We start from the raw sequence: 19,289 nt of genomic DNA on the forward strand, positions 1-19,289 counted from the left end.
AATAGTGAGAGAGTGACAACTATTTACATGGGGTGCCAATATTTTTAGCATGACTGTATGCGGTAAATAACAGTAGAATTTACAGCAATGTCTAAGTGTACTGTAATTTAGGTTCCCAGCATGCATTGTAATACATTGATGGCTCCACAGTGTTTAAGCATTTCAATGAAAATAACAAGACACGTATATAACAGGAGACACATGCAGGAAAATATGACGATACAACAACAAAAATCTATTGTGTAGAAATACTGAACACTAACAATGTGGCACCTGCTACAGAAAAGCATTGTGGTTTATGCTTCTATTATATACGTGTACAAATATCAGTATGTTTCCATTGGAGGAAGCTCATTGTAGAGGTCAAGAGACAGGAGCCAACTGCTGCTTTTGCAGAATATCACCTGATTCAGGTAAGGTACTACTATTGAGCAAATAATGATTCACAACTGGTGTAGGAGTATGATGCATCAAGTGGTGCATGACTCCAGAATCCAATTCAGACTACTCACCTCCCACTTTTTTATTAAAATTTTTTTTACAGGAACTTAATATCAGCAGTGTTGCCAGTATGTTACTGTACATTCAAGTTTACAGTAAATTACTGGCAACGGTGTTGCCAGTAAGTTACTGTAAAAACCCTATGAAATGTCTTAAGAGATTGTGTCTTACTACTAACGTTTTTTCCACTACTGCATGACATTTCTGCATACTAGTAGGACAAATTTGGCATATTAATGGCATATTGTTTTGGTGTTACTAGTCGGGCCCTGGAGGACACTTGTGTGTGACAGATACCTAATAGCTGGGCCTAGTAGTGTTATTATTGCAACACAGCAGTTTACTAGTGGCACCAACAGTGGAAAAAACACTAGTAAGAAACAGTCGTTCTACTAGTGCACTGAATTGTCTTACTACTGAGGACAAAGAGCACACATGTACCTGAACGTGGATATCATGGATATCGAATAAATTCTAAAAACGACTTTCCATACTTGTCCCATCTTGCATAATGTCTCTACGTGTTGAAACAATCAAATAAAAGCACGTATGGAATGTTAGTATAAATGAGTTCCTTCTTTAGCGTCGTCACATCAGCTTCATCTATATTTCAGCTACCAGCAACGGTAAATAATTAACTTTTTTTTCTGGCTGCTGCACTGACCTGGCAGCCCAAGCGTTGGTGTTGATGTTAAAGGAGGCGATGGTCCCCCCGAAGAGCGGCGTGGTCTCGAAGAGCCACACCTTCATGTTAGCGCAAGCATCCCACTGGGGCTCACCGTCCCTCACGCCGTTTAAGCCTAGCCCAGTCAAGATGCAAACGCCCTCCTGCAAACGCATCATCATCAAATGAAGTCTACCTATAAAAGTGCATTATTGGCCAGGTACACACAAAGATAATTGGGCTGTTCTTGTACGTATTTTGCCCCTTCCCCACCAAGGATGACAAACGCCATACTATCTTATGTCTCATAAAATTAACCTATAAGAATATCCTGTGGTCTGAGGTGTGTTAAGAGTGAATTTGTCCCAATAGTAGGGTCCTAAATGGGTTAGGGCTGACAATCTTAAATATTAAACGTGTTCAATATTTACGACCAAAAATCTTCACGTGTGTGAAAAGCCAACTTCTCAGAAGTCATGACTCCGTGAATTGTGATGTGAAACAAATGTAGTCAATGAAGACACTAGCTGACAGAGGAGGAAGGAAGCGGTCATGAATTAAAAAAAAAATAAATAAATTTAAAAAAAAAGGAGTCCTACCCGATGTCATATTTGGTATAAGTGGGCTCGCCACACGGCAAGAAGTATTTTCCAATAAGACTCTTTACTGACAACATCACCATTCTACAACACTCACGGTTTCGGTCCCTTCGGAAACACTCGGGAAACGTCTGTGCAACATATCCGGAAGCCTATCAAGTCAGGTCTTCCAAATAAAAGCATACCACTAAGATAACAGAGTTACACCTCACTCAAAACACAAAGTCCAGTGGACGTCAGAAATGGAGGACCAACCGGTGGAGCTGTGGGAAGCCAGAGATTGCATATTTAACATCTCCGCCAAGTTTTTCCACAGTCTTTAAAAGTATAAATATTTTAGGATTTTTTTCATGAAAAACTATCATTCCCTCCTTTTGAGTGTCCTCTTCAGTGTTGCAGCTAGTCTTACCGGGTTGCTGCTATGTTTCTTCTTCTTGATTTTTCTTAGATTACATTTGATCATGCAAGTTTTCTGTCTTGAAGATCGTTGGTGGAAGACAATCTCTATGTGAGGTGTGCTGTGTTGAGATTATCTGAGTTTTTAACCTTTGAAAAATCCTTTTGTGTATAGGAGGCCTTAGGTTCCTGCAATTTCACCCGAAAGTCAACTATCTTTCTGTGAGTAGTGCATTATCTTTGTAGACAGTTTTAATACAAGTCTTGCATTCGATCTCATAAAACAGCATCATCAACATTATGCAGATGGTTGTTAACACTTACGGCTATGAGCCAGCAGCAGACATATTTATACAGTATGATTTTAGCCCAAATCAGAATGAAGATGCAGCGAAACCAGAATGGACGAGCCTGTGGAGCAAACAAAAAAATTACAGACACGTGACAAGACTTGAAAAACAAAATGAACACATCCAACATTGAAATACGAATACTGACGTCATACTCATCTGTCAGGTAGTAGCTCTCTTGGTAATGAGGACTGAATATTGCAAATATAACCAGAAAGAGAAAACCCAGAGAGAATCTCTTCACAGCTGGTACTACGCTAGAAGACGGGGAAAACATGAAAAGATGAGGAGAAGAAGTTCTCCATCTGCTGAAAGTATTACTTTGTGTCTTTCAGCTAACTCTTGTACCTGTTTGGAGGCTTTCCCGGGCAGTCGCTGAGCTCCCCCGCCACCAGCTTCTGGTAGCTGTGCAGCGTGAACTGCGGGCCCACCAGGAAGCCTCCGTAGAAGTAGGAGAAGCCGAGCACCTCCAGCAGCGAGGGAACGCACGGCAGGGCAGAGGTCTTCTGCTCTCCGCTCAGCTCTCCCTAACCATTGAGAATTGGACATTAGCAGAGAAACATTTGACGCGAATCAGCTGGGGAGGAATCACACACTAGAGTGCCCGCATTCTCAATAATGGCCGTGTGACAATGTCATTGTTTTACAGCTCATCCGATAGCATTTGCTTTAGCCTTTTCAGCGAGCCGTCCGTGTCCAAAACACGTGACTGGCGATTATTCGACTACAAGCTATAACCACCATTGCACAGTGGCAAAGTAGACGCATCGATTAGCCGACTAATTGGTTCAACCCCTAGTCCAGTTTCTATAAAACTAACAAACCAACTAATGTGCAACTAATACCGAGCAAAGTTATAGTTTCTAAATTTCAGTCAGTTTACCACACTTACTGGTTACACAAGATACATACACAATCCAGTGAGATTCCATACAAGAGCTGTATTCAGAATTACGATGTTCTGACTGACACTGTATGAATTCAACATTAATTATTGAACCATTTCTAATATTTTGAACTATAAATTACAAAGTCAAAACATAGTCTGAAACTTTAAGTAAGCCAAATTAAAAACTTTTTAAGAGCTCATTCACTAAATACAGCATATTTAAAACTTCTACACACCCCTGTCCTACTGCCAGGTTTTTGTGGTATAAAAAATTGAGACCAAGATTAATAATTTTAAAATGTTTTCCACTATTAATGTGACCTATAACTTGTACAACTCAATTGACAAAAAAAAGGAAATCTTTCAGAGAGGTGACATAAAAAAATAAACAACTGAAATAATGTCCTTCCACAAGTGTGAACACTCTCTTTTTACTAGGATTTGGATGTGTTCAGAATGAACCACTCCCATTCAAACTCCCGTTAAATGGGAGTCAACACACACCTGCCACCATTTAAAGAGCCTCTGATAAATCCCAAATAAATTCTATAATTCCAAAAGTTATGTTTGGCAACGCAAAAACAACAGTGCTCATCACTAGGGCCCGGTACACATAAAGACAATCGGCCTGTTTTTGTGCTGATTTTGCAACATCCCAACCAAGCACGTCAAACGCCAGACAATCTAAGATTATCCTATAAGAATGTCCTTAGGTCTGATGTGTGTTAAGAGTGGATTCAGCCTGTATATGCTACCCTTGGGTCAAATTCTTCAGAACTTTAATTTTGAGTATCATAGCTATGCAGATGACACAGTTATATCTCGCAGTGTCTCCAGATGACTAAAGTTCAATTACGGTGTTGTGTCACCGTCTAAAACAGATAAATATCTGGATGAGCCAACATTTTCTTCAATTAAACCACAAAAAACTGAGATAATTGTTTTTGGCAATAAAGAAAAGAGAATTGTTTTTCAATTAGTAAATACCTGGAGTCACTCTCTTTAAAAAGCAAACACCAAGTCCGAAACCTTGGTATTCTGATAGATTCCGACCTGACTTTCAACAGTCATATCAAATCAATTACTAAAACTGCCTTAGACCTTCTGAAAAACATACCCAGAGTGAAGGCTTGCATGTGTCATGCAGACCAGCAGAAGCTCATCCATGCTTTTATCACAAGTAGACTTGACTATTGTAATGGTCTTCTGACTGGAGTCCCTAAAAAGAGCATTAAACAGCTGCAGCTCATTCAGAATGCTGCAGCTCAGGTTTTGACCAGAGCAAAGCGGTCAGAGCATATTATATATATAGTCTTTACACTGGCTTCCAGTCAGCTTTACCATAGATTTTAAAGTTCTGCTACTGGTCTATAAATCACTAAACGGTTTAAGTCCTGAATACATGAATGAAATGCTAATGGAATATAAACACAGTAGGGCTCTGAGATCGACAGACTCAAGTCAAATAATGGAGCACAGAGTCCAAAGCAAACATGGTGAAGCAGCATTACGCTATTATGCTGCACACAAATGGAGTAAGTTTCCAACAGACATCAGCCCCAAGTGTGCATGTTTTTAAGTCCAGGTTAAAAACATTTTTTGCACTGTATGCTGTTCTAATTGTATTTTATTTTTTTCCTCTTTGTTTTAAATGTTTATAAGCAGTTTTTTTCTTTGTTTCTAAATGCTTTTAATCATGTAAAGCACATTGAGTTACCCTGTGTATGAAATGCGCTATATAAATAAATTTACTTTGGTCCCAATTTTAGGGTCTGAAATAGGTCGGGGCCGACAATCTTGAATAATGAACATGTTCAATATCTACGACCAAAACGCTTCATGTGTGTGGGGAACGTATACTTCTCCCGAGTCATGACGCCGAGAATGGTGACGTGAAACAAAATGTATCCAATCAAAGACTGACCAAGACTGACGAACATGGAAATGACCGTAAATGAAAACAAAAATGTGCTTGCCCAATGTCGTTTAATGTATAAAAGTGGATTCCTGTAACGGCAAGAGGTAGTTTTTTGAGATCATCGCCATTTTAAGACTGCGGCAACCTTCTGGAACACTCGGGGAAACATTGGCGCATATCTGGAAGTGTTTCTTCTTCAATTTTGTGAGATTACGTATGATGATGCAAGACTTCGAGATCGGCGGTGCAACAGAATCTTTATGTGTGTGGTCTGCTGTGTTAAGATTCTCGCAGTACGCCACACACGATGACCAAAACTGTTGAATGCCCAATTTTTTTATCTTTATGTGTAGAGTCTGTAGCAAATAAAAATCTTTTAAGAGTGAAACAATCTTTGTGTGCGTACCAGGCCGAAAAGTACGCCATACCTTCAGTGAAGCATGGTCGTAGCAGCATCGTGATTTGGGCACGTTTTTCTTCAGCTCGAAATGGGGCCTTAGACAAGGTGGAGTGAATTATGAACAGTTCGAAATAGCAGTTAGTGTTAGCATAAAACCTTCAGGCTTCTGCTACAGAGCAAAACAAAAATGTCAGGAAAAGCCGAGGATTAACAGCTGAACATTATTTGGGGTTAATAAAGCATTTTAGGTGTGAGTTAACTCCCATTGAAAATTAATTTGAATGAGATGGGTTAATGCTGAACAGAGCCACATCCCAGTTCAAAGAGGATGTGCACACTTGTGCAACTACATTACTGAGTTGTTTATTTTTACTTCCCCTCTAGAAAAAAAAAACTAAATCTATTGAGTTGTACAGTTACATTCATGGTGAAAAAGTTTGAAATGATTAACCTTGGTCTCATTTTTTTATAATCACAAAAACCTGGAATTTGAACAGGGCTGTGTAGTGTAGATGTTTTACATTCACTATATAGCCTTTGATCCATTTTCTATAGCACTTGTCCATGTTAGGGTCACGGGTAAATTTGAGCCAGTCTCAGCTGACTTTGAGGGAGATTAGGAGTACACCCTGGAGCAATCACCAGCCAATCGGTGGGTACATGTAGACAGACATCCGTTCATTAAGATGTTTTGGCTAAATAAGACAATCAGAATATTACATAATGCTCTCAATGTGATGCAGTGCAGTTCTATAACACATACTGTACGTTACCCACACAGCTAAATGAATGGCTCTTGCAGGTGTACCTAATGTAGTGGCTGGTGAGTGTGTGGCGAAGACAAACAAAAATGAAGAAAGAAAAGCAACGACATCAACCGACTCACTGGTTCTTTCCCGCCGTCATAGTAATCAAATGCCAAACCTGAAATCAGAGAGCGTAAAAACAGGCGTAAGGAACCGTGTTAGGGTGACTAATGAATGGAATCATGACCTTTAGCATTACGGGCAGTGTGCACAAGCAGTTAATGGCCGTGATAAAGCGCTGATAGATGGCGGTTGTAAAACAGAAGCGAACGAGCTTTGGCGAAATGACGTTACCAATGAGTTTGAGCGTGAGGACGCAGTGAGGCATCGTCCACTTGATGTCGTACTCCCCTGTTTCTGTGTAGTAATAGCCTGCCAGCAGGTATAACTGTAGGGAAATGAAAAGACATTTAAAAAGCAGTTACATAAAATCTTACTGGTCCAAGAACGATTGGGAAACAAACAGCACATTAGCGAAACAAGTTAAGGGAAAAGGTGAAAACACTAACTGAACATTTATTTATAAAGGCGGCACGGTAGACGACTGGTTAGAGCGTCTGCCTCACAGTTCTGAGGACTGGGGTTCAATCCCCGGCCCCGCCTGTGTGGAGTTTGCATGTTCTCCCCGTGCCTGTGTGGGTTTTCTCCAGGCACTCCAGTTTCTTCCCACATCCCAAAAACATGTATGGTAGGTTAATTGATGACTCTAAATTGCCCGTAGGTGTGAATGTGAGTGCGAATGGTTGTTTGTTTGTATGTGCCCTGCGATTGGCTGGCAACCAGTTCAGGGTGTACCCCGCCTCCTGCCCGATGATAGCTGGGATAGGCTCCAGCATGCTCGTGACCCTAGTGAGGAGAAGCAGCTCAGAAAATGGATGGATGGATGGATGGATGTATTTATAAAATATGTAAATGTAGTCTCTCAATTAAAATGTAACAGCAGGAAGGAAAATGGGTTCTTTAAACAGGCAATAGTGATTATAATTGGTGGAAGGGAACATCCAGCGAGGACTGGGAATACAATGAGGAAGGAAATGAGGATTTACACCCTCTAAAATCTTCGGAAGTAGATGGACAAAAGTGTTGAGACACACCTCTTAATTGTATCAAGTAGGACAGAGGCTTTAAAAATGTGCATTGGCTTTTGAAAAATACAGAAAAACGATATTTACAAATATGCAGAGGAAACTCCAAACTGCATTATAAAAGACAGAAAAAAACAGATTTTTAGTTACTGCGGTTAAAGACCAGTAAATATATATTAGAAGTATTAATATACAACATCGAGATGATACTATGAAAAATAATACTCAGTATGGTGCACACTAATTAATTTCATTAGTGTTAGACCCATTGTGATATGATCAGAATGTCAATGACTTGTAATTCCACTAAGGCCTTCCGATTACTTTAAAAAGGCTGTTAAATGAGATTATTTCAGTGGTATTCTTGAAATGTTAAACATGGTTGTTATCGATTTGAGAGTGTGGAATGTGGCAAAATGCTAGTCTGAATGTAACATACAGCTTTTCTTTTTTAAATTGACAGTGCATTTCTTAAATGGTTAAACACTTATTTTCTTAATTATAAAAAAAGATATTTAATCCCTAAGTGGAACATTATAGCAATACAAAAGGTATTCATTCACTCACCCATTTTCCATACCGCTTATCCTCACTTACTCCACACAGGCGATGCCGGATGTGAACCCGGATCCTCAGAACTGTGAGGCAGATGTGCTAACAATTTCTCCACCGTGCCGCATACGAAAGGTATTATTTAACTATCCATCCATCCATCCATTTTCTGAGCCGCTTCTCCTCACTAGGGTCGCGGGAGTGCTGGAGCCTATCCCAGCTATCATCGGGCAGGAGGCGGGGTACACCCTGAACTGGTTGCCAGCCAATCGCAGGGCACATACAAAGAAACAACATTCGCACTCACATTCACACCTACGGGCAATTTAGAGTCCCCAATTAATGCATGTTTTTGGGATGTGGGAGGAAACCGGAGTGCCCCGAGAAAACCCACGCAGGCACGGGGAGAACATGCAAACTCCACACAGGCAGGACCGGGGATTGAACCCCGCTCCTCAGAACTGTGAGGCTGACGCTCTAACCAGTCGGCCACCGTGCCGCCATTATTTAACTAATACAAGAGGAAAAAAAAAAAAAAAAAAACTATGCTCATCTGTAGTGTTGTACAACTGCACTGCATCATACCGAGAGCTGTTTCTCATATTCAGCATATCTTATGTGCTGAAGGAGAATAGGGTAACCAAACTATTAGAAACACCTCACAGTACAACCGAAAATAAAACAAAACTCAAGTCCTTTAACTAAGTGTGCATACAAAAAGCAGGATATTAAACACCAAGCGGATATTTATACACTGGGGTATAACAATGGGTAAAGATAACCACAAAAGATGATGTTTTGTTTGTAATGTATTGTCTCGATCAATGATTCTTTAAAACTGTGGTACACCTACACCTAGGAATACAAAGGCTACCTCTCGTGGTACACAAAAAAAATCATTACAATTCGGTTGTATTTCACTTTTTAGCACAATACATTTGTATTTAATCTTTAAGAACAGTTTGTTTTTAAACATATGTAAAATTTTTATTTAACTTTTATTTGTAATACATTTTAATTGAATTATTATTTCAGAATTATTATTTGATCCTCCTATATTAACATAAGTGCAGTGTTAATGTTCAAACTGTGCATAATGGTAGTGGCTTACAATAATACTAAATACAGTAATCCCCCTTCCATTGCTGGGGTTACCTTCTATATATAATAAAAAATAAAGCAACTACTCTTCACGCAGCCACTTTAATTACCCTACAGAATGCTCACGTATTTATTTATGTGATGATTTTTTTTGGGCTGTGTACATTTAAGTACTGGTATCTATACATCATCAAATTAATTATGGAAAGTGTCAGTCAGACAGTCTGAGAAGACAGAATAGAAGCATTAAAAAGGGTGCATGTTTAAAAAAAAATAAAAAAAAATAAAAAAAAGACAAGGCCACATAAGCATGCCTCACCATTTGAAAGCTGAAGCTGCCCAGGATGGTCGTTACCGTCCTTCCCATGAGCCTCAGCATCAGGAACTGGACAAGGATGCATATTGCTGAGTGAAAGATCTGGGAACCTGTTGGAACAAAAAGAGCACCGCTAAATTGGACCTGCTCGATTCAATGCACTTTAGTTACTTCTATAAGACATGGATGCGGAGCTATCAGTGTAGCAGTGGACACACTTTATTGGTGCAACAAGCTTACAAGACATAAACAAGGATGAACTATTCAGTAACAGACCTGCTGTGAGATCCAAAGTGCAGCCACAAAAGAATAAGAGATAAAAGGAGAGAAAGGATCAATGTTAACACTAGTGACAAAGTCAATTCATCCTTTCAGGAGGTGAATTAGAACAAAGGAACAACTCCACAAATTTTTTTTTCTTTTACTTTTTTGTACATTTTTTTTCCCTGTGATGCCAACACATAAAGGCACCATGGGTGGCAAAGAGTAAAACACGTGATGAGAACCCTCAAACAGGAACATAAATTATTGTGAGGCAGCGATTATATAGCAATGCTAGCACTTGATAGGTCTCTGTCCAAGCTGATAAGTAAGGCGAAGGGGGGGGGGGGGGGGGAATGCAGGAAAAAAAAAGTGAGCTGAGATAAATCCCTAAAGCAACTCCTGTCTGACCTGTTGACTGTCTTATTGAAATTTGCCACACTATCGTCAATTCGGTACACGCATCTTTGTCCCTGCTGGTCAGCACAATATAACTCAGAGATCAGCAAACCATGGCCTGCTTCATTCTTTAATCTGGCCAACCAAGCATTTTCATTATCAAGAGTCCTGTAATAATTGTTGCAAAAGGTTGGCTATTTTTTCCTGAAATTGGTTAGTTGAAAGGGTATTTAAAAATGTTCAAATTGTGCATTATGTTACAATGGCCTAATTCTTTTTCAATCCAGTACAGTACATTTGTTAAGTAAAGTTCAGTTGTATTTAACTTTAATGGGCAATAAATACATTTGCATTCAATCTTTTAGAACTATTTGTTTTCAAACATTTATTTAGGTACCGGTACAATTTTTATTTAACTTCTGTGCAATACATTTTAATTGAATCATTATTTAAGTACAGTTGTTTATTTTCCTATATTTAAGGGTGGTGTTCATGTCAAACTGTGCAAAATGCTACAGTTGCCTACAATTATTTTCAATATACTTGTTAGGAATAAAACCTGTCCTGTTTTTTTTTTTTGTTTTTTTTTTATGAACCCTACATTCCTGTAGTTTGATGTTGGCACTTTGGGAGCCAAGTATTTTTTAATGTGGTACTGGGTGTAAAACGTTTGAGAACCACCAATTTAAACAAAGTACTTTACATATTTTACATACACATTTTAACTGTTTTTACTCTATGCATCTGGATCTGTTTTTTTCCAAAAAAATCTAACCTGGCCGTATAGCACAACGGACCTTGATATAACTAAACAATAGGTCTCAATAGTAATACAAGAACAATGTAAGAATGAGGAGCCTAGCATCATCCCTCTGAAATCTCAACAAAGTTAAAGATGAGTACATTTTAATATTAACATATTAATAATATTAATATTATTATTATTTCATATGAATGAAAACAGCATCTGACTTTGTAACAGATTATTTCTGTTATAATTGATCCCGAAGGAAATGTGTTTTTTTTTAAAAATACAACGCAACCAGCATAAATTAAAACGGATTGTGGTCTCCTTTGAAGGCTGCACTCTTAGGAGAGATTTTTCTGTAAGGTAATGGGTAAGTGCAAAAAAAAAACAAAATAAATAAATTGTGTTAGTAATGGGTTGCATCTGTAAATACGCGAGAAAATGAATGCCAGCTGTATAGAAACATGACTCATGAATGAAGAAAAGATTCAACAAAACCCAGTGACTCATGAAATGCATTCAGGAACCATTACATTATTATTACTACTACATCCCTCAAATTTACACTGAGAAAATGTTATTTTGCTTTTGTTCTATTCTCTTCACTCATGAGTTTATCCACGAATGGGTTACTGTAAGCAGCCTGAGGAGTTTTTTTTTTCTATAAATAACTGAATTTGTTTAAAAAAAAAAAAAAACTTTCAACTGGCACTCCACCGAGACTGCTTTGCATGCAAATAGGACGCAAATACACACCGGGGGCCTTAGGTGGTGAGCCACCGCTAGAAGAACCTGCAACCTCAACCGGCGGCAATGTTAATCCCAAATATCACACGCAAAAAGAAAAGAATAAATAGACACTCTCATGAGCCCAGAGATATTCTCAAGGCAGATGTGAGAAACTGATTTGAAAATCTACTGAAGTGACACGAGTGGTGATAAAGTTGTGTCTCGTAGGCACACATTTGCATATCTAGTGTATGAATAGAGCCAGAATTTGATATTTCCATCACACATCCTAACTTCTTGTATGACTACTCTTACACACTCGCATGTGGTTAAACTACATCAAGTATGCAACTATTCTCTTGCATTGCCACACCCCCTGGCATCTGGATTTTGGCCTGTTTTACTGTCGCTTCTCTTCTCTCCTGAGAAAAGAGAAGCTGTTGCTGTAAGGATTCTGCATTGACCAACCACGGCAGGTCCTGAGGAGAACCGATTCCCAGGAGGCGTCTACCTCCATCCATCCATTTTCTGTACCGCTTTATCCTCACAAGGGTCGCGGGGAGGTGTCTACCTGCGGCACTTAATTTAATTAAATGGACTCTCATTGCTGTTAAAAAAAACTAACATTATACAGCATTATATCATGTGATAAATGTTGCCCATTAGACATCCATCGATTTTTAGTGGAGCTTTCGTTATGTGTGTGGTGTGCTGTGTTGGTCAACTCGAGTACACCGCGTACTAAGAACAATAGCACACACTTGCTGATTCTTGCTAGGATCTGTCACATAAAATTTTTTTTTTTTTAAATGTTCAAGATGTTAAAAATCGGTATGCATGTAGCCCTCTTTAGAAATAAAAACGAATATAAATTAAAAATTGCATATGACTACCACGAGGAAATTTAAATTCTGTACATGAAACTTCTGCATACGTGGCATTTGAGGGCAAACTCCATGTTGTTTTGTCACTTCCAATAATGAATAAGGACCCATCCATTAAATTGCTGCTGAATGTTTTGAAAAGCATGGAAAAAAAATGGTAAAATGTCAACGTCATCCCTAGCAGTCAGGAGATGTCACCACAAGTCACAGCTGTGGGAGGTTCGGGAACAAAGAGAACAAGAGTGTTCACATTGATCCTTGTAGTGTTCCGTAATGGTAGTGGTTGTTTAGTGAAGGGCTCAATAGACACGTTTAAGACCTGGTGGTTCACTTTGGAGTGTCATGTGGCCTCATCCTACTTCTGAGCCACACTGAGCTCGGCTTGACGTGCTGCGCTAGTGTAGTATGTAAACAGTATATGATCTTCAGATTGAAAAATGAAGACCACATGCCTGTCATAAGAAGCTCCTGAAAATCAAAGTGACAAAAAAAACAAACTGTGGACCCTCTTAAATAGAGCACAATCCGTTACTGGATGTTGGGTCACCTCCAATTTGTTCAGATTTTGCAACTATTTTTCCCGGAGGGAATAACAGAAGTAGAAAATAATCCTGTTCAGGGTCACTGTCACAATTTTCAGCGCAATGCAGTGAAAGAATTTGTCTATTCATGTTTTTTTTTCTTTTTCAGTGGAACCTAAGTTCAGCTTTTCGCTTAAAAACTCACCTAAACACAGGTTTTGGGACAAAGTCCTGAGTAACAGGAAAGTAGTAATTGGTGTCAAGGAAGCAACTGACAGATGAACATCTTTGTCGGGAAGAAATAAATTTAGCTTAAGTTGTTGGTGAAAGTGACGGAGCGTGTTTGCCGAATGTTGCTATTCGTGGCGGGGCTTTGTCCAAATCCCTGTTTTAACATTCTTAAAAATGGTACAAAAGACTTAACCGCTACAAAAAAAATTGTAATGGCAGGGTCCAACATTAACGGTTGCCCGGGGCCACTTCGCCGCTGTGTCGGGCCACCACCTACAGTGGTACGGAAAGTTTTCAGACCCCCTTAAATTTTTCACTCTTTGTTATATTGCACCAATTTACCCATTTATACCTAAATTTCCTGTCACACTTATTGTTGATTAATGCTGTGTATGTTTTTTTTTTTTTTTAATGAAACCATTACTTTAGGTAGTGTGTGAAAGAATGACGTCTTGGTCAATTTCTCTGCCACAATGTGCCCAACACAGTGTTAACTGTAAAAGATAAGCCTAAAGTACTCAGTAGCAAGACTTTTGTCCTAATAAATAACCATTAAGACACTCAACATATTGAAGTTGCTTATCACATTGTCTTGAAGAAAGGCAGTGTTATGCACATGCAGTTATAGGAAGAGAAAACTATGATGCTTTGGTCAAAGTCGCAAGTCTTTTCAAGTCAATCGGTTCAAGCTCCAAGTCTTTTAATATACTGTTGAGTCTAAAGTCATCCAATTTATGACTCGAGTCCAAGTCATGTGACTTGAGTCCACACCTCTGAACAATTCTGGTTGAACTTCTTAGTGGAACCTTGGTTCAATACAGTCCAACAATCAGTTTACAAACTAACTTTTCGTACAAATATTGCCTAAGTTGACGAACTCTGCTTCCTGACATTTACACGAAATGCTCTCTTGGTTTCGCTCACTCCATGTAAATGTCATTCGCTTCACGCATCACCTATTTCAGCTATAGCCGTTTTTTTTTCGGGGGGCTGTAAATTACCCCTTAATATTTTGGAGGAAGCCAGGCCATTTAAAAGTACAACACACAAATGTACTACAGTGTGTGACTTTTGGCTTAATTACACTTCTTAAAACCTTTTTTTTTTTTATGTTCTCTTTTATTATTTTTTTATTATCATACTTTGCAAGACAGTGCTACTTTTCTTTATTAAAAACACACAACAACAGAAATTGTGGTGGGTTTTTGGGGGTGCTGGAAAAGGATTCAAGTTGATTTGAGACACGAGTGATTTGATGTAAGAGTATGGTCACAGAACTAATTAAACTCCGAAGTCGAAGCACCGCTGTATTTTATACGTCACACCGGACACTGGCCACGAAGATATCTAAATGTCAGATTGACACCGTTGTGGCAATATATCCCTTAGCTGCGTCAAACGTCAAATCTTCTGTTACGACTCTGAGACAGCTAATTAGCAGGGTCTTCTATTGTTCAACTTTAGAGATTCCACTGTCATTTAAGACCGCGGTCTTGACAGAACAGGCTATTATTATCTATTATTCACACAGTCACAACACAGGCTGTATGTAAACCTTGCCGCGTGTCTCACCAAAGTTAAACGTGGCGAGGGCCAATCCAGAGAAGGTGTGGAACAAGTGGATAACGGTGGCGGGCTGGTGGAACAAGAAACGCCGGTAGATCAAGGCAAATGGATATCCTGCAGGAGAGAGACACAGAAGGAAATAAATACTGGCAACTACAAAATGACAATGACAGTTTCATATGAACCAATACAAATTGTCGATCTTCAAGAGGTAATCATCTTCAAACGTAAAGGTCAGACAGAAAAGACATCCAGTGTAAAAAAGATCATAGAGGTGAGCTAAATATAGTTTTATGCGACTCTTAAAAGAGCTCAGCCAATATTCCCTCGCTCAAAGGGTGTGAGGCACTTCGTGCGCTACTTCATGTTAGCAGCATGATTTAACCTGATTTACTAGATAAGCGGCTTAACTTGAACTAGGAGTGCCAATGATACTGATGTTTGACACTTGAATCAATCTGCTATATGCAGTTAAAAGTTAAATACGTGTACATCATTCACTGTATTTATAAAAATTTGATGAGATATATTTTAACAGAAACAAATCCTAAACATTGGATATTGTCATCTTTGGTAGCGCTTGAAGACACTGAAGAGGTTTAAAGTTCTTCCAAATGCTTTGTCTCTGTCTCCTGCTATAGGATTCCGTCATTTACCCATGCCAAAAGGAAGTCCCTTTGACCTGTTTTGACAAATGCAGAAGTTTGAATTGTGAAAATACCACATACTCTATCACAACATATATAACAAAATGATGTACTGTGATACCAATATTTTGTCCCAATTCATATGTAAAGCTGGACAAAAGTACTTGGATAGCAATCGAGATGTTGCTCATATTTTCTCATGTTCTTCCTCTCTTAACACAAAAAGCAAAAACCATGACATTTAAGGAATATTTTTCCTGAAAAATTGACTTTCCAAGCAGCACTGTACTTTTTGATTATCAACTACGGTCTGCTAACTTTTTCAAAGTAGTTGACTGACATCACACTTCCATAATATCTACCTACTTCCATTATCTTGAACATGAATGGTGATGAAATTTTACCTAGGCTGTTTAATATGACTGTAAAGTACAATCTCAGATTTGTTTTCACAAAAATCTGATTTCCAATTTTAATCGATTTGATCACATTTTCTTGCAGAAAAATTAAATGGCAATGACATTATTTAAAATATGAAATGGAAATAAGACATTTAAACTGATACCAAACAACCTTTAAAACAGTTTTTTTTCCAGCGCGTTTTTTCCCCCTCTTCTCATGTAGAGTTTTGTACAGGTGAGGCAAGGGGACCTCTGCAAAATATTTGCAGCTTGACAGCACATACTTCAGGTCAACCGTTTCCAACATGTAGATCAATCACTGTTTTTGCAACATATAAATGCAACCTCTCTTTGGCAATGTTCAGCACGATTGACTCAGAAATGTCTTGTCTGTTACTTGGCCGGAATTAAAAGTCACTAGTAGTAGTGACTCTTTTTTTTAATATAGTCACAACAGGTGTCAGCAAAGTTGATATAGTGACCAAATCATTAATTTAAGCAACACTGACTCTGACTTTGTAAAATAGCTCCTCTCTGTGCGCAGCCATGTTGTTCGTGTAAGCAATGCACGGAGCGAGAATGTGCTTTGAACTACTAAAGCTGCTACAAAAAAATAAATGCACTCAAATTAACAGCTATAATTCATTAATTGCCTAGCCGTACCCTTTCCCATTATGGCCTTTAAAAGGGGCTACTGTAAGGTGTTTTGCTTCATAACCACAGGGTTATGCAAAACCCATTAAGTAACACACAAGGACAGGGAACATTCAAACACAATCAAATTTACTGTAGAGCCATCGTGTTGCCTTGTGGTCCTGCTGCTGTTTAGAGAGAGACAGAGGTCCTGACGTGTCAGGGTAAAGTTCGTTCACTCACTCACTCACTCACTCACACTCACACTCACACACACACACACACACGGTTTCATTCAAAGCCCTGTGGGTGTGTTTAAAATCATTCTGTTCGTTTTACAAAATCTGTTGGCATGAATGCTAATTCATTAACTTAAAAATAACTGAAAATTACACAATGTTAAGTTTGGAAGGTGTTTCAATCATGCGACCTTGGTTGATGACATACATTAATTGCCACTCAAAGTAGTTGTTTGCTCGTTAGCATCGATGTTGTTGACTTGAAAGCAAAAACAGTTGGCATGCGACCTTGCCTCCCCCCTTCCCCCACGGTTTAGCATGATTACAAAAATGCTTTATGGAAGAGGGAGGTGTGACGAGCACAATATATAACATAGCTGACTCGTATGTAGAGTGTAAACTCAGCTTGGGGCTGTCACAACACTACGTGGTAGATGTTGTGGTAACAGTTCCACGCAACAACACCATTAAACCAAACCACTAAAACGCTATCTTAACCAGCGTTAGCGTCAACCCGTATTCGTATAATGAGAACTTACCAACTAAAATGGACAATATTAACCGAACAGCAGGCTCAGAAGAACCCAAAGACTCCGATAGATTCTCCAGCCAGGGAGCCGCCATCTTTACTGTGGGCGGAAATGTCTCCACGCGACGGTTCACTGACTACGAGGCACACATACACACGCTTCCACACACACGCGCACGTATAAAATAGACAAGGTTACGTGGGAACCCGCCGTGGTTCGGGCCCCTCCTTCCCCTCAAAGGTGGCCCATTCCCCCCAGCTCCTCCTTCGACTTCGTCTAGTCAGTGAGCCAGTATGGGCAACGTCGTGGTGCTCATGAATATGAATTAAGGCAGCAGGAGCTGATTGGATGAGAAGAAAGAGTTCATCGTCACCAGCTAATCATGTCACGCGTTTAAATGACATTAATGAACTTACTTACTAAGAATGTTTCGTCACACTTTTTGCGATATGCAGTTTTGGTGGGTAAATACGTGACACGAGGTTTTGTTTTTTGCATGAAAACGTAAACTATATTGTACAATTATAACCAAGCGCGCCTCCATGTGGCTAGACACTAGAATTACATTGGAAAGAAGCTTGACATACAGTACAGTGAACAGATGACAGCAACTGAGTTCATATTCATAAGAATGCGCTTCTTTTTTTCGTTAAACTATCTCTGTCACTTAGCTATGGGTTACACAAACTAACAACACCCACGTCACACCCACTTAATTGTCGTTTCTCTCCAACTCCACATCAAACGCGTTAGTACAGTTGTGATCGACGACTGACTAAACGGTAAGGTCCGACCACTGATATAGATATCGAAGATTGTTTACTTTGAACATGAAAGAGTGGGCTTCTCTTTAAGAGAAACCTGCTAGACAAATATCTAAAGAGCAAATATTCCGTAAGTACCTGCTCATCGGCGGTAGTCTTAGAACATTAGACCCATCGCTTTTGGTCACGGTGTCACAGCTTTCTTTCTTTTTTCCATCGATTTTTTTTTATCCCGACTGTCGAATACCCACACGTGGCCAAATAACTCATACGTAAATCTACCAACGACAACTAAATTCTTAATACATTTGGGGGATTTGAGTTTAAAACGCAGATGTCTACAAATTATGCACAGTGCTTCTCCAAATCCACCAATCGGCGTAATGAGGGCGGGTACAATAGCGCCTCGGCCAATCAAAATGCGAAACGTCACTGTTTCGACTACCTTTACTCTGAAAAACATTTCACTTTGCATTACAGCTGCACTTTGCTGCTGTACTTACGTAGATTTTTCAGCTGTCTGCACTTTACCTTTGACAACTTTTTACTTTTACCTACCCTCTACATTCGACAACTGATATCTCTACTATCTACTCCTTACTTTGTCAAAATAGGCTTGCACTTTTTTCAGCCTTCGTGGCTGACGACATGACGTAAAAAAAGATGCTGAAGCCACGCCCAGCTCAACTGTTAATCAAATACCTTTACTATAACCTGGAAAATGGAAATTTCCCCCTCCTCGCGCTTGCATCTTTCGCTGCATGACGTGCGCGCACTCGCTGCCAACAACAAGGTGCTCTAAAGCCACTGCGCCAACCCGAAGCCCCGGTCTACACGCTGGCAGTCGAGTCGAATATTTTGTTTTCACCCACCCTTCTTGCTCTTCCATCTTTGCATGATGTGCGTGCACTCATGGCTGACAACAAGACACTCTAAAGCGTTAAGGCCAGCAGACAATCCAAAAGGAAGATGTATTTTCGGGCTTTTTACATGTTTGTTGCATGTATAATTTATTTGGAAACAAACATTAGAGTCTTTAAAAAAATACTTTTACTTTTGTACTTAGGTAAAAGTCTGTATTTTTTTTAACTTTTACTTAAGTTCAGAGTTGAATCCGTACCGTTTTTATATCTGTACTTCCATTTACGTAAAGATGTTG

General features: G+C 39.2%; 1 protein-coding gene and 1 non-coding gene across 4 annotated transcripts in view; both read right to left on the minus strand.

Moving 5' to 3' along the window:
• Positions 1-17,671, minus strand: part of lpcat3 (lysophosphatidylcholine acyltransferase 3) — a 36,007-nt gene extending 18,336 nt beyond the window's left edge. For 2 of the 3 annotated variants that reach the window (XR_009788890.1, XM_061775937.1), the window contains exons 1-9: positions 17,376-17,671; positions 14,923-15,030; positions 9,581-9,690; positions 6,818-6,911; positions 6,604-6,641; positions 2,859-3,037; positions 2,659-2,767; positions 2,485-2,571; positions 1,166-1,329 (exon numbers count right to left, since the gene is read on the minus strand). Coding sequence is in view for 2 of the 3 variants with exons in the window: in XM_061775937.1 (XP_061631921.1) it covers positions 1,166-1,329; positions 2,485-2,571; positions 2,659-2,767; positions 2,859-3,037; positions 6,604-6,641; positions 6,818-6,911; positions 9,581-9,690; positions 14,923-15,030; positions 17,376-17,460 (974 nt within the window). In the remaining variant the exon portion in view is untranslated. The remainder of the gene's footprint in view (positions 1-1,165; positions 1,330-2,484; positions 2,572-2,658; positions 2,768-2,858; positions 3,038-6,603; positions 6,642-6,817; positions 6,912-9,580; positions 9,691-14,922; positions 15,031-17,375) is intronic. The other variant, XM_061775938.1, reaches the window with a different exon arrangement.
• Positions 17,672-18,204: 533 nt separating this feature from the next.
• On the minus strand, positions 18,205-18,259 carry LOC133480223 (U7 small nuclear RNA). The gene has a single exon (XR_009789225.1). It is a non-coding gene; the product is annotated as a U7 small nuclear RNA (small nuclear RNA).
• Between the last annotated feature and the right edge of the window lie 1,030 nt (positions 18,260-19,289).

This window comes from Phyllopteryx taeniolatus, chromosome 6 (genome assembly GCF_024500385.1).
Source record: "Phyllopteryx taeniolatus isolate TA_2022b chromosome 6, UOR_Ptae_1.2, whole genome shotgun sequence".
NCBI lineage: Eukaryota > Metazoa > Chordata > Actinopteri > Syngnathiformes > Syngnathidae > Phyllopteryx > Phyllopteryx taeniolatus.